The sequence below is a fragment of the Carlito syrichta genome, unplaced genomic scaffold (assembly GCF_000164805.1).
Source record: "Carlito syrichta isolate Samal-C Ts95f unplaced genomic scaffold, Tarsius_syrichta-2.0.1 Scaffold309276, whole genome shotgun sequence".
NCBI classification, from domain to species: Eukaryota; Metazoa; Chordata; class Mammalia; order Primates; family Tarsiidae; genus Carlito; species Carlito syrichta.
This window is the reverse complement of record NW_007253372.1, coordinates 3,273,470-3,285,952: the sequence shown is the minus strand read 5'-3', so window position 1 is coordinate 3,285,952 and position 12,483 is coordinate 3,273,470. Positions and strand designations below refer to the sequence as shown.

General features: G+C 46.0%; 2 protein-coding genes across 2 annotated transcripts in view; one reads left to right on the top strand and one right to left on the bottom strand.

The window, feature by feature from the left end:
- The window catches only part of RTN4IP1 (reticulon 4 interacting protein 1), a 60,186-nt gene extending 56,559 nt beyond the window's left edge, over window positions 1-3,627 (top strand). The window contains exon 9 of the mRNA XM_008067063.1: window positions 3,499-3,627. Coding sequence (XP_008065254.1) covers window positions 3,499-3,606 — 108 coding nt within the window. The 3' untranslated portion in view covers window positions 3,607-3,627. The remainder of the gene's footprint in view (window positions 1-3,498) is intronic.
- Window positions 3,628-6,856: 3,229 nt separating this feature from the next.
- Window positions 6,857-12,483, bottom strand: part of CRYBG1 (crystallin beta-gamma domain containing 1) — a 58,208-nt gene continuing 52,581 nt past the window's right edge. The window contains 2 exon segments of the mRNA XM_021717084.1: window positions 6,857-6,945; window positions 10,729-10,891. Of these exon segments, the coding sequence (XP_021572759.1) occupies window positions 6,857-6,945; window positions 10,729-10,891 (252 nt within the window).

Genomic DNA, 12,483 nt, shown 5'->3' with positions numbered 1-12,483 from the left:
TCTTGGGTCCTCGCTGGCTCTGCTGCTGACAGATCGACCTGCACTTCCCCCTCCCCATGTGCGCTTGTGTCCTGATCGATCAACACTGGCTCCCTCGGATCTTTCCGTCCGTCCCTTAGCTCTGCTCCTGTGTGCTTCTCACTGGGAAATGGGGATCGAGGGGAGCCCCTGCGGGCCACCCTGGCCACCCGGAAGATGACCGTCTTCCACCACCGGCCCCAGGCTCTGGCGGTGGTGAGGGGTGTCTCTTCGTTCTTCCCCTCCAAAGGCTGAGATGGTTCCCGTCCCCGAGGGAAGGACGACTGCCCAGAGGCTGGTGAGCAGCACCACTCAGGCCGCATCCAGGGAGGCCGCAGTTCTCTTGTCCCTGTGCTCTTCTGGAAGGGATGTCAGGCAGCAGGGGCCCCATATCTTGGCTGGGCCTGGCTCGGCCTTTGTTTCAGGAAGGCGAGGCGCAGTCAGGACCCACACGTGATCTGGGGTTGGGGCCTGGGCATCTCCTGGCCGGCCCGAGCCCCGTGCGTCTGCAGCGCGAAGTGTGGCGCTGAGCCTGCCGCTTTATACGACTCCCTGTGCCAGGTGGACTCTAGCAGTGTCATCACATAAATGTCCCCCCTTCGCTGTAACCTTTCTTTCCCCTCTCTGGATTTTCACTCTGATCCCTTTGTCCTTAACAAACAAGCATTCCAGGTCTGACGTGGGGCTTGCATAGACACTGCCTCATTATCCAGTTAATCTCCGTTTGCTGTCATGGATTCAGCCAACAGTGGCATTTGCCTGCCTTCCATTTGAAAGCCTTTTTTTCATTGTCACTTATGGGAATTGCTGAATGACTCATTATGCCACGGTCAGCCCTCTCGGGTTATTTGCCACAATAGGCCTGACCAGCCAGATTAAAGTGTGCAGTAGCTGCAGCTGCCTGTGTCATCAGTTCAGGATCTGTGTCCCCAGTCAGAGCTCTGCACTGAACACAGCCAGATGAGCCCGGGCAGCTCATCCTGAAGTGTGGCCTATTTCGTGCACCTGTCCTGGATGAGTGCCCAGCACTTAGACGGAAGACACTTAGTCTGCAGAATGGATAAACATGCATGTAATACACAGTGGGGACCCTAAGAATAAGGACAAGGCTGCAGTGTGTGCCACTTCAGTGTGTAGGTCACCTGGGAAACATACTGAAAATGCACGGTGTCTGTCTCTGGTTTACTGTCCTGTGAAATGGCAGCTCAGGTTTCCCAGAAATCATGTATTTACGATGAGTCAGAGTGCTTTTCCTCAGTGTGACAGTTGTTAGGCCATTAATTTTGATGTATGCACTTAATTCAAAGAGCCTATACCTGTAGTCTGATCTGTATATACTATCTTGACTCTTAATTTTATTGTTGATGATTTGAATCTTGCTTGAAGATTGATTCATACTTTTCAATTGGATAGAAATGAAGTTTTTTTCTGCTTTAAAAAAAAAAGGTCTCTACCCCGCCCCTAGAGATTCTGATTTAGTTGCTCTAACAGGGGGCCTAGGACCCTGCACTCTTTTTTTTTGATTGGGTAATTTACTTTGTTAGTTTTCTGTGGCTGCAAAAATGATCATAAACTGGGTAGCTTAAAACAAAATAAACGCATCAACCCAGAGTTCTGGGAGCCAACAGTCTGAAATCAGTATCACTGTGCTAAAATCAATGTGTTGGCAGGACTCTTCAAGGCCATAAGGGAAAATTCTTCCTTGCCTCTTCCGGCTTCTGGTGGCAGCCAGCATTCTTTGACTTGTGGCTGCCTCACTCCAGTCTCTGCCTCCATGAGGACGCTGCATTCTAAGCATACACTCAGGCGATTCCTTTTCCAGGTAAACAGCAACCAGAAAACAATGTCACAAAGGCTTTAGGTTTTACATGGGACACACAGGAAACCACTTGAATGTGTTTCATTCTTTTCTTTTACCAGAGATGGCAAATAGATTTCATAACAACCCAGCTCTGAGCAGCTTACAGAGGCTACAGCAGTGAGGAAGAGTCTGAGGTCTTGCTTGACTTGCAGGGGATTATCCGTGAGCAGTGTCCTCCATAGGCACAGATGGGAGTGTCGACACACGTGCCACATACCCATCATCTTTGGCCTGGACCCAAGGCCCTGAGACCAGAGCCTCAGCTAGTATACAGAAGGCAGGCCAGATGCAGCCGGCGACACATCATTATGATCCTGGGCTGTTTCCCTTTAAGATAAGTAGGCGTAGGCAGCAACAGATGATACATGAAAGGCTCAGTGCATGGTGGAGAGAACACAGACAGCAGCCCCAGATGGTATCCTGCCTCACCACTTAGCAGGAGTGTGGACGCTGGGCAGCTGATTTAATCTGTGCCCTCGTTTATTCATCTGTCAAATGGGAATGATGGTAGCACCTACCTCAAAAAATAGTTATGGGGATTAAAGGAAGTAAAATATCTCAAGCCCCTAGAGCAATGCCTGGCACACAGTGTGGGCAGTCCATGCCAGTGGTTACTTTTTGTGCTTCTTGTGATTTGTGGGTATGAAAGTATTTGGAAGAGAGAACTTTTAGAGTCTCAGATGCTCTTCTGGTGGCTGGGCTGTGAAATTTCTCCAAGAGGAAGGTTCCTCAGATGCATCTAAGTGTCACAAGAACTCTTTTTTTGTAAAATGAAAGGGCCATCCATGCAGGACTTAGCTTGTGCCTTCTGATAGCTTATCCCTCCAGTGAGGCTCTGGGAGCAGGCCCTGAGATACCCAGTGGACAGTTACTGTTTTTTGCTTGAAGTTCTGAAAAGGAAGAGTTCAGCTGGATTTTTACACAGGCAGAGAGGGTGTAACCTGGGACCTAGTTTCAAGAGGAGGTTGCTGGCAGTCCTCACGGTACAGTCAAAAGATCCAGCAGCATTCAAACCCGTACAGGCTGGCTGGAGTGACTTTCTGGTGCTTTCTAACCAGCTGTGCCGTTTTTTAGCAAAGCCTCCCAGTGCCAGCCTGGGACAAGTTTTCCTGAAGCCCAGCAATCTCGGTGACTCTTGTTTCCCAATTATCTTACTCATTTTCACCCAGTGACAGGAATGAAGCTTCTACTGGACATCTAGCATTATGCTGGGGCGGTGGGGGCTGCAGGAGTGTTGGCCTGTGACCACATGTACGTTCTGCTCTGACTCAGTAGATAGGCCAGATGCTTAACAGATAAATAACACAAGTATTCTGCGTGCTGTCTGTAAGGGGACCAGTAGGATACATACAGCAGGGTAAGTGGTCTTTGAATGCCAGGGTGGGAGCTGCTAAAGGGTCCTGAGTAGGCAAGTGATACCACAGCACAGAGAAGTAAACCAGGTGGTGGGGGAGGGGTGGAGGCAGTGGCCAGGCATGAGTGCCCGACCTTCGTATCCTAGAGAGAAACCCAAGAGAGACCCAGCCTGAGGGCCATCGTGAAGAACCGAATTAGAGACGTCATCTGCCTTGGAAAATGTCAGCATTTTTATCCACCCTTCAACCCTTTGTGTTTTTCAGATTCGGCCAGTTATTGAACAAACCTTTCCTTTTTCTAAAGTTCCAGAAGCCTTCCTGAAGGTGGAAAGAGGACACGCACGAGGAAAGACTGTCATTAATGTCGTTTAAATAAACACACGGTTCAGTGATTGTTGGCTCTCTTACTTGGCGAGTGCCTATGGGCCCAAATTTTTTCCTCATCTTCCCCTTCAAACATTTTTTTCTAGATTATAAGTTCCATGATATAAGCTTTAAAAAAAAAAAATAAGCCTTTTTGACCAGTCATTTGCCAGTATTTGAAACAAAAATGTTAGCACTCGAACTTGTCTAGAGTCAGTGAGGAGTGCATATTGGCTTTTAATCTGATCTTCCACAACAGCTTTGCAGATTGCTGTGGTACCTCCATAGTAGCTCCAACTCTTATCGTTTTACTATTTGTATAATACTAACACTTCTGGTATATGGATGGATGTCGGCATGAACAGATTATCTAAAGCTAGTTCCTTCAGCCAGGCATGGTGACTCATGCCTGTAATCCCAGCACTTTACCTGAGCCCAGGGTTTTGAGACCAGCCTGGATAACATAGCAAAACCTCTACAATAAATCAAAAAATTAGCCAGGTATGGTGGCATGCACCTGTAGCTCCAGCTACTTGGAAGGCTGAGGCAGGATTGCCTGAGCCCAGCATGTTGAAGCTGTGGTGGCTGTGACAGTGCCACTGATCCGACTCAAAGAAAAAAAGCCGGTTCTTATTACTCTGTACTAATGTGGTCATCACAGCCCTCGCTACTCTCACTCTGAGTCAAATATCAAAATCTGGCCAGTGATTGGTGTTTACTCTTAATATTGAAAGGCGAGGCCAAAGTTTCTTTTTAAAACCCTTACATTTTGCGAAAGGGTTAGACCGCTTTTAGTAACTGAAACATACTCTTCTGGGGGCCTTTCCGTGGAAGTTGCAGCCATTCCATGGAGTCCAAAGCTTGTCATTTCCTGACCCCCAAATGTCTGCATGTAGGCATCTCACCAGTCAACCCGCGGCAGTGTACACTGGAATCTCATCCATTCCATTCACTTCAGGTAAGTGATTTTATTCGCTGAAGTCTTTTATCCCCAGTACTGGCACCTTGGATTACTTGCTGCTAGCTTTTGATACAGACCTATTTTGAGAACATTTCTACTTGGTGTATTTGGCAGTGTGTTGGATGCAGGCTTTTCTCTAGACTTGCTACTCTTACTACACAGGTACTTCAAAGGAAAAAAGTTTTTCCAGTTGGACATCCCAGCTGCTCTTGACTTCCCCCTAGAGCAGTCTTGGCTGTTTTCCCTTGAGGGCTCCTAGGTGGTAGTGAGGGACAAAACCCTTGAGCCAGAGGTCTCACTCACACTCGTTTCCACCCTCAGAAACCAGGGAAAAAGGGTGGGCAGCAAAACGTTCTTGCTGTTACACCAGCATCCCTCAAGCCTGCCGCGTTCTAATCTGACATTTGTTTCCAATCTGCAAGCTGACTGTTTGAAGGGTTAGATGTGGGCTACTGGATGGACTCAGACAGATTTCATCAATGTATTTAACCAGAAACAAGTTTATTCGAGAGAGAGATTCAGCACAGGCTCCTGGAGAATGTCTCACCCCCACCATATTGTAATAATTTGCACAAAAGGCCTAAAATCAGAGCTCTATATCTGAGAACGAGTCAGACAAGGCAGATGCTGTTGTACATGTGCAAACCTTATTTTAAAACTGAAGATAAACGATTCTAATGACCATAATTGCCTACCATAGACTCCAGGGAAGAGCAGCATTTTAGAATTGGAAACACATTTGAACAGATGAAAAGGAAACAAAATTTGTTCTACCTGTGACAAGAGCACCAGTATTCAGTGACAAGAACAAAAAGAGAAAGATGTATTCAAGGAAATGCCTTGCAGTTTTGTTTAAAACTAGAACCCACAGTTTGAGCAGCACTGTATGGGTTTCCATTTGTATTCGTGAAACACTTACTCTTACAACTGAGGACCTTAAATGTAATAACATCCCTTAAGGTCTCCTTTCTTTCACCTTTCACATGGTTTCCTCTTGTGCCTTCCACACCTCTCGATTCTGCTACCAGAAGGCAGTAACGTGGGGTTGCAGTGCCCCCAGGCTTGAGGCTGTCCACCAGCAGGAGGGCCAGAGCACGGCCAAGAGCACTCCCGCCAAGGCCACCCGAGCGGGCCATGTGTCAGTACAGCCGGAGAGGAGGGCAAGAAACTAGACTAAAAGACCTGAGTGTAGCAAAACATCAGATAACATTGCTTCAGCACGTGAAGATGTATAAGGATGGGTTAATAAATTAGGTCATGATAATGTGTTCCAGTAGCAGCTATATGAAGCATTAAGCAACACTCCTGTGTGACATTCTACGGTAGCCCATGGGCGAGTTAAAATAATTCAAATCCTGATAATAAATGTCAGCAGACTTAGACACGAACTTTTACAAATTTACTAATTTTTAATATTAACAGAAAGAAAATAGTGCTTCGTTTATACCTACTGAGTTCCTAAAATATGTCTGTAATCCCAGCACTTTGGGAGGCCAAGGTGGGAGGACTGCTTGAGCCCAGGAGTTCAAGACCAGCCTGGACAACATAGCAAAACCTTGTCTCTACAAAAAAAACAAAATATTAACGGGTGTGGTGCCTATAGTCTTAGCTACCCAAGATGCTGGAGGTGAAAAGACTGCCTGAGCCCAGAAGGTCAAGGCTGCTGTGAGCCGTGATCATCATGATCACGCCACTGCATTCCAGCCTGGGTGACAGAATGAGACACAGACTTAAAAAAAAAAAGTCTGAATATATAAGGCTTTTTCACTTAGCTATGAAGCATAATCAATGGTTCCAGAAAACATTAAGGTCAAGAACCAAAATTGCAGGCTTCATAAAGTATTTCTTCCCAGATGCTAAATAGTCCTCTACCTTTCAAAGTTAAGGCTTTTATCCTTCCTCTTAAAGTCCAGGGATTTATAGGGCCACAAAGTCGGTATATTTGTTCTAGTTCTTTCCTGTCACTATCTTTGGAAGTCATTTAAAATGTACATCGTTTTAGAGTCTCAATATAACATTTTTTAAAACACCCAGAAGCTGCTAATAAGGCAGACTGTTGAAGCAGCTACTTGAGGGGAAAGGCAAGAAACAAAAGGAGACAAACTACTGGTTTAGAACTATTAGTCTTCCGAAGAGATGAGACAGCTCTCAGTTGCGGCGGTGTGACTGGATTTAGAATCCCTGAAGGTAAGTCCACTTTCCAGGTGGCGCTGCCATCAGCACTGTCCTTTGGTTTTTTTAAAATAAGGCAGCTGGAGGGACCTCCAGAAAGATTTCTTTTGTGTTCCTCGTTCAGGTTTATAGGACCATGGCTTCCCACACTTGCGTCAACTTTTCTTTGCTGACGGTGTTGAGGATGATGTGATTTTGATCATATTGTGTCCCCCCTAGAGGAAAGGAAAAGAGGAAAAGAAATGGTGAAGGGGCTGCAGCAGACACGTTCCACCCCAACACAGGACAGCAAAAGCAAACAAGGTATAAAACTGCAGATTCAGGGGGAGTAGGCAAACCTGCCTTCCTTGGGCAGACCTGTCAAACTCCCACCATGGAGCAATGGCACACAGAACACCCGGCCTCACAGGGCTCCTTTTTCTCTCCAGTTCTTAAAAGCTAGCCCACATTCTTGCAATATCTGAAACGGGGGAAACGGGGAAAAATCTCAAGAGAAGGAGCAAAGAGATGATCTATGCAGCGGTGAGACGGTGGGTAAGAGACCCAGCGAGAACACAGGCAGGCCTGGCAGTAGCAGGTGTCGGAACAATGAAAGACAGTCGTATTCGGTCAAAGGGGAGGTTTAAATGACACCCAGAAGTATGCAGAGGGGCAGGGTGGTACTCCCACAACTGGGATTTCGGTTGGTAGATTAAAAACCCCTCATGGGTGTTTTTGTTGTTTTTGAATCGGAGTCTCACTCTTTTGCCCAGGCTGGAGTGCAGAACCACGCTCACAGCCACCACAGCGTCGACCTGCTGGGCTCCGGCGATCCTTCCACCTCGGCCTTCCGAGGAACCAGAACTATAGATAGGCGCATACTACCACACCTGGCTAATTTTTTTCCTTTCTTTCTTTCTTGTTTTTTTAAATTGTAGGTAAGCTCACCAAGTTGCTCGGGCTGGTCTTGAACCCCTGGGTTCAGGCAATCCTCTCGCCTCAGTCTCCCAAAGTGCTGGGATTATAGGCTTGAGCCACCGTACCTAGCTACCATCATGTTTAATATGCCACATGCTATTGTGTTATAAAGGTAGTATCATGATCTCCCTGGCTCTCTCTCACCATAATGTTTGCAAGATTTTCCAAAAGTGCTCATCCGTTAGCTCAGATACTTTAGTGTTAAAAACAGCCCCAGAGCGTCCTTCTATGGAGAAGTATCATTAACAAAAGAAAGGGCTATCTGCTTCTTTTCCTCCAGTGTGGAATAGACATCCTTTCGCATGACTCCCCCTTTTAGCATAAGCCTCTACACCAAGGTTGTATCACTAGACCCCATCAAAATAGAAATCTGTGTGTCTAGATGCAGAGTGTGACTGGTATTAAAATCATGCTTCATCCTCAGGCCAAGAAGAAATAACCAGGTTTTCCTTTGGAGCATTTACAAAAATATACCAAAAAGGTCTGAAGACATATACAGTTAGATGGAAGGAAATCTTTATCATCACTGATGATCTCCACCTCTACACGGTCAGGTGTTGTCTAGGATACAAGAGAAAAAGGCACCTTGCAGGGTTGTGGTGGGCTAGAGTTGCCACCACCAGCAGACCCTACACACTGCTGAGTGAGACGCTCCACTGAGAGTCCACTGTTATCTTAAGGTCACAACGTCTTTTTTGTTGTTGTTCTTCAACATTATAGTATCTTAACATACTTTCTTCAATTCTAATTAGAATCACGAAGACTAGAAAGTTCTTGAGAAATAACTTGATTCATTCTTTTGCCTTTGGAAAGAATTTAGATCATCCAGACTTAATAGTTTTTAAAGTGTGCATGAACCAGCTTCCATTCACAAGGTCTGTGATCTGGAATAATACGTGTCTACCAAAACAACTTCCTCCCCAAACATAGGGAGACGTGCTAGAAGACATGTGAGCTAATAACTCTCATGGCGGTTTTAATAGTTAGCAAACGATTCAGCAGTTAGAGCCAATGGAAATCGCAGTCTCCCACTAAGTGCACTAAAGAGAAGAGACCTGTTTATCTCTTTTGCCTAGAATGTGGGCTGTACCGCCCTGCGCTCTCATGTCCACAAGATGGCATCGTCCTCCCACATTCTGAGAAACTGAAATGCAGCTTAACAAGAAATTGAATAATGCAACTACCATACTAGATACCGAGAGCTCACAAATACACAGGACACTGTCCTTATGCAAGAGGCCCTTTAATAAGGGCCCTTCTTAGGAAGGGGCCTGGGAGCTTTAAGGTAAAATCCTAAGGAGAAACTTCTAGAGTTCCAGAATCACATCACAGCCAAGACTAGGAGCCTGGTGTCCTAATGGAGCACGTGGGGGAAATCCTGTGTGCTTGGAGCATCTAGAATGTAAGCTCTCTGAAGCTGAGGTAGGAGTCTCCCCCCGTCCCACTTTGGTGCCCCCAGTGTCTGGCACAGAGCCTGACATGTAGTGAGTACCCAGTAAACACAAGTAGAAGAGCAAAAGAACAAATGTGCTAGCTAAGGACTATAGTGACCTGATCAATCCCCAGCTTGAGAGGTTGATCATATTTGTGAGAAAAACATGCAGGTTTGCTCAGCCCACCTATGAAGACGAAATATCCTAATTTTTCTAACATTTCCTTAAAAACTCCATTTTTTCCCCCAATTTAGTCACATTTCTTTGATGTCTCTGGAGATTTTGAAACAGTCTTGTATAGACTTAAGTGCTGTACGCAACAAAGTTGATCAAAAGAAAAAGAGAGAGGCCGGAGTTGGTGATTCTCAGCCAGTGAAACTCAGGTTGATCATCTATAAAATGGACATTTTAACATGTGTCTACATGTTGATACATTTGGGGTATCAAATGCTCCTGTTCATTTTCTGAATGCTGACTTTATCTCCAAGGGTACTACTTGCATTTTTTTTTTTTTTGAGTTGGAGTCTCACTCTGTCGCCCAGACTGGAGTGCAGTGACCGCTCCCGGCCACCGCAGCCTCGACCTGCTGGGCTCCGGCGATCCTTCCACCTCAGCCTTCCTAGTAGCCGGAATTACAGGCAGGCGCTACCACGCCCGGCTGATTTTTTGATTTATTGTAGAGATGAGGTCTCGCTGCCCAGGCGGGTCTCGAACCCGCGGGCTCAGGCAATCCACTCACCTCAGCCTCCCAAAGGCGCGGGATTACAGGCTGAGCCACCGAGCCCGGCTCTACTTGCCTTTTAAATGATGCACTCTCTCCAAGCTTCACCCATCACTCTAGGCTTTGGTGTTTAATTCCTTTTAGACCTTAGCGCTTTTGTTTGTTTTTGAGTAGGAGTCTCACTCTGTTGCCCAGGCTGGAGTTCAGTGGCACCATCTTGGCCACTGCAGCCTCAACCTGCTAGGCTCAGGCAATCCTTCTGCCTCAGCCTTCCAAGTAGCTGGAACTACAGACATGCACTACCATGCCCTGCTAATTTTTTGATTTATTGTAGAGACAAGGTCTCGCCAAGCTGCCCAGGCTGGTCTCGAACCCCTGGGCTCGAGAAGTTCTCTCCTCCAACTCCCAAAGTGCTGGGATTACAGGCATGAGCCACCATACCCGGCCAGACCTTAGATATTTTCAGTGAAAGGCAACATATATATACATGAGAATCAGCAGCGATACTAAGTGAGATCACAGCCTTTTGGCTTGGGATTGTTCAGTCTTAACACTATTGTAATAAAACAAATGGTCTGAAGTCAGCTCGTGTCCAGATTCCAGTCCAACACTTACACAGGCGAGATCTTGGCCAAACTGAGTGACCTCTTTGAGCCTCAGTTTTTGGGTTTTTTTTTTTTTTTTACTGTAAAGTTAGGGGAAAGAGGACAGGGAGAAGGGAATGCTCATGAGCTGATGCACTTGGAGGTGAGCACAGTCGCCAGCACGTGGCAGGGCTCTCTTACTATAATTAATAACAGCACACTTATCGATTTCAAAAGTTAAGAATGGACTTGTCCTTAATGAAAGAAAGACACATAAAAAAAAGAGAAGAAAATGCTCTCTACCTTTGACGTCTAAGACTAGGTTGGGCTTGAGCTTGCTGTAGATCCTGCCGTCCGACTTCATGCTCCAGAACTGACTGTCCACGTTCTGGTCCAGGGCCAGGCCTAGTTTGGAGCCAGATGTGACCAGGCTGCCCACGATGGTCAGGCAGCAGTCCTCTGCTATCTGCTCAGTGGAAGAACAAGACCTCTGAGACATGAATACATATTTAAGTCTCACAGCAATGATTTCCCTGGTAAAACTGATTTTTTAAATTGTCTTAGTTCCTGACTTCACTGACCCGACGTGAGGCAGCTCAGCTTGTAGCCAAAGTAACTAGAATCAAATATTTATGCCCTTTATTTCAAATGACACAAGTGATGGAACATTCTTGATTCTTTTCCATCGCAAGAGACTTCTTCCCTTTGCAAGACTGCATCTTACTAGTAAGGAAAGACTCAGCAGGTTAAAACTGCCCATCCTGTTTTCCCTGTTGGAAGTGACCGTGACCTGAGGCTGGGTCTGTAGCGATAACCCCTGATATCCACCTCTGCGCGGTCTGGCCTTCCAGTGATGACTGTACCTCTCATCTGTAGCACTGGAGTGGTGAAAGGCATTTTACTATCTTAGAACTTGGAATTCTACATATTTGCTCCTCTTGTCTTTCCCTCAAGAAATGTCTGCAATTTTCTAAACAGGCATGCTATACAACTATAAAAAGAAACAGGGCTGGACACGGTGGCTCATGGCTGTAATCCTAGCACTTTGGGAGGCTAAGGTGAGGGGATTGCCTGAGCCCAGAAGTTCAAGACCAGTCTAGGCAACATGGCAAGACCTGGTCTCTATAATAAATAAAAAAATTTTTTAAATTAGCCAGGCATGCCTGCAGTTCCAGCTACTAGAAAGGCTGAAGTGGAAGGATCGTCTGAACCCAGCAGGTAGAGGCTGTGGTAGCTGTGATCATGCCACTGCGCTCCAGCCTGGGCAACAACAGTGAGACTCCGACTCAAAAAAAAAAAAAAAAAAAAATACTCACAGGCCATTACCAAATACTGTTATTCCAAGCATAATGCCTATATTGAGACAGAAGCATTGGGATCACCTAGGACACTTTACTTTTTCTCATTGACCTACTGAGTTCAAACTTGTTAAATCACATCACAGAAACGTCTGTTCAAAATAACTGCTGAAAGGTGCCATTTTTTTTTAAATTGTTCACGATAATTCAAAGGTAGAAGATGTCTTCTTTCCATGCTTCCACACTCCAGGCGATTCTGTTTCTCACTCTGGTTCTTCACTGCATGTTGAAACAGCACTTCTGTTTACTGAGAGGAGGATTCTCCCCCAAGCGCCACAGACCCAATTAACAAGCTGTGTTCCTCCTCACAAGGCCGTATGTGTCTTGCTGACTCATGGGGCACCAAGGTATTTTTTTTTAATTGGAGCAAACAGTCAAGCCCATAAAATCAAGGAGTCAAAAAGTTATCTCCCATAGAAGCATGAGCTTCTCTCATCAAATCTTACCACATTTGGCTTTTAATATCTGAGAAGCAGGAATAATGGGGACGGGCAGGGGCCATTTTCTACTTCACAACATGTGACAGTTAAGAAATGGACTGTGTTCTACACATGGGGGTTATCTCTTCACCCTCCATCCTAGTCTCTGGAGTTCCCCAAAGCAGAAACCAAGAGTGACTTTTGTTGACAGTGCTGGAGCTTCTTTTTCAGTTGGAGTCTCACTCTGTCACCCAGACTGGAGTGCAGTGGCCGCTCCCGGC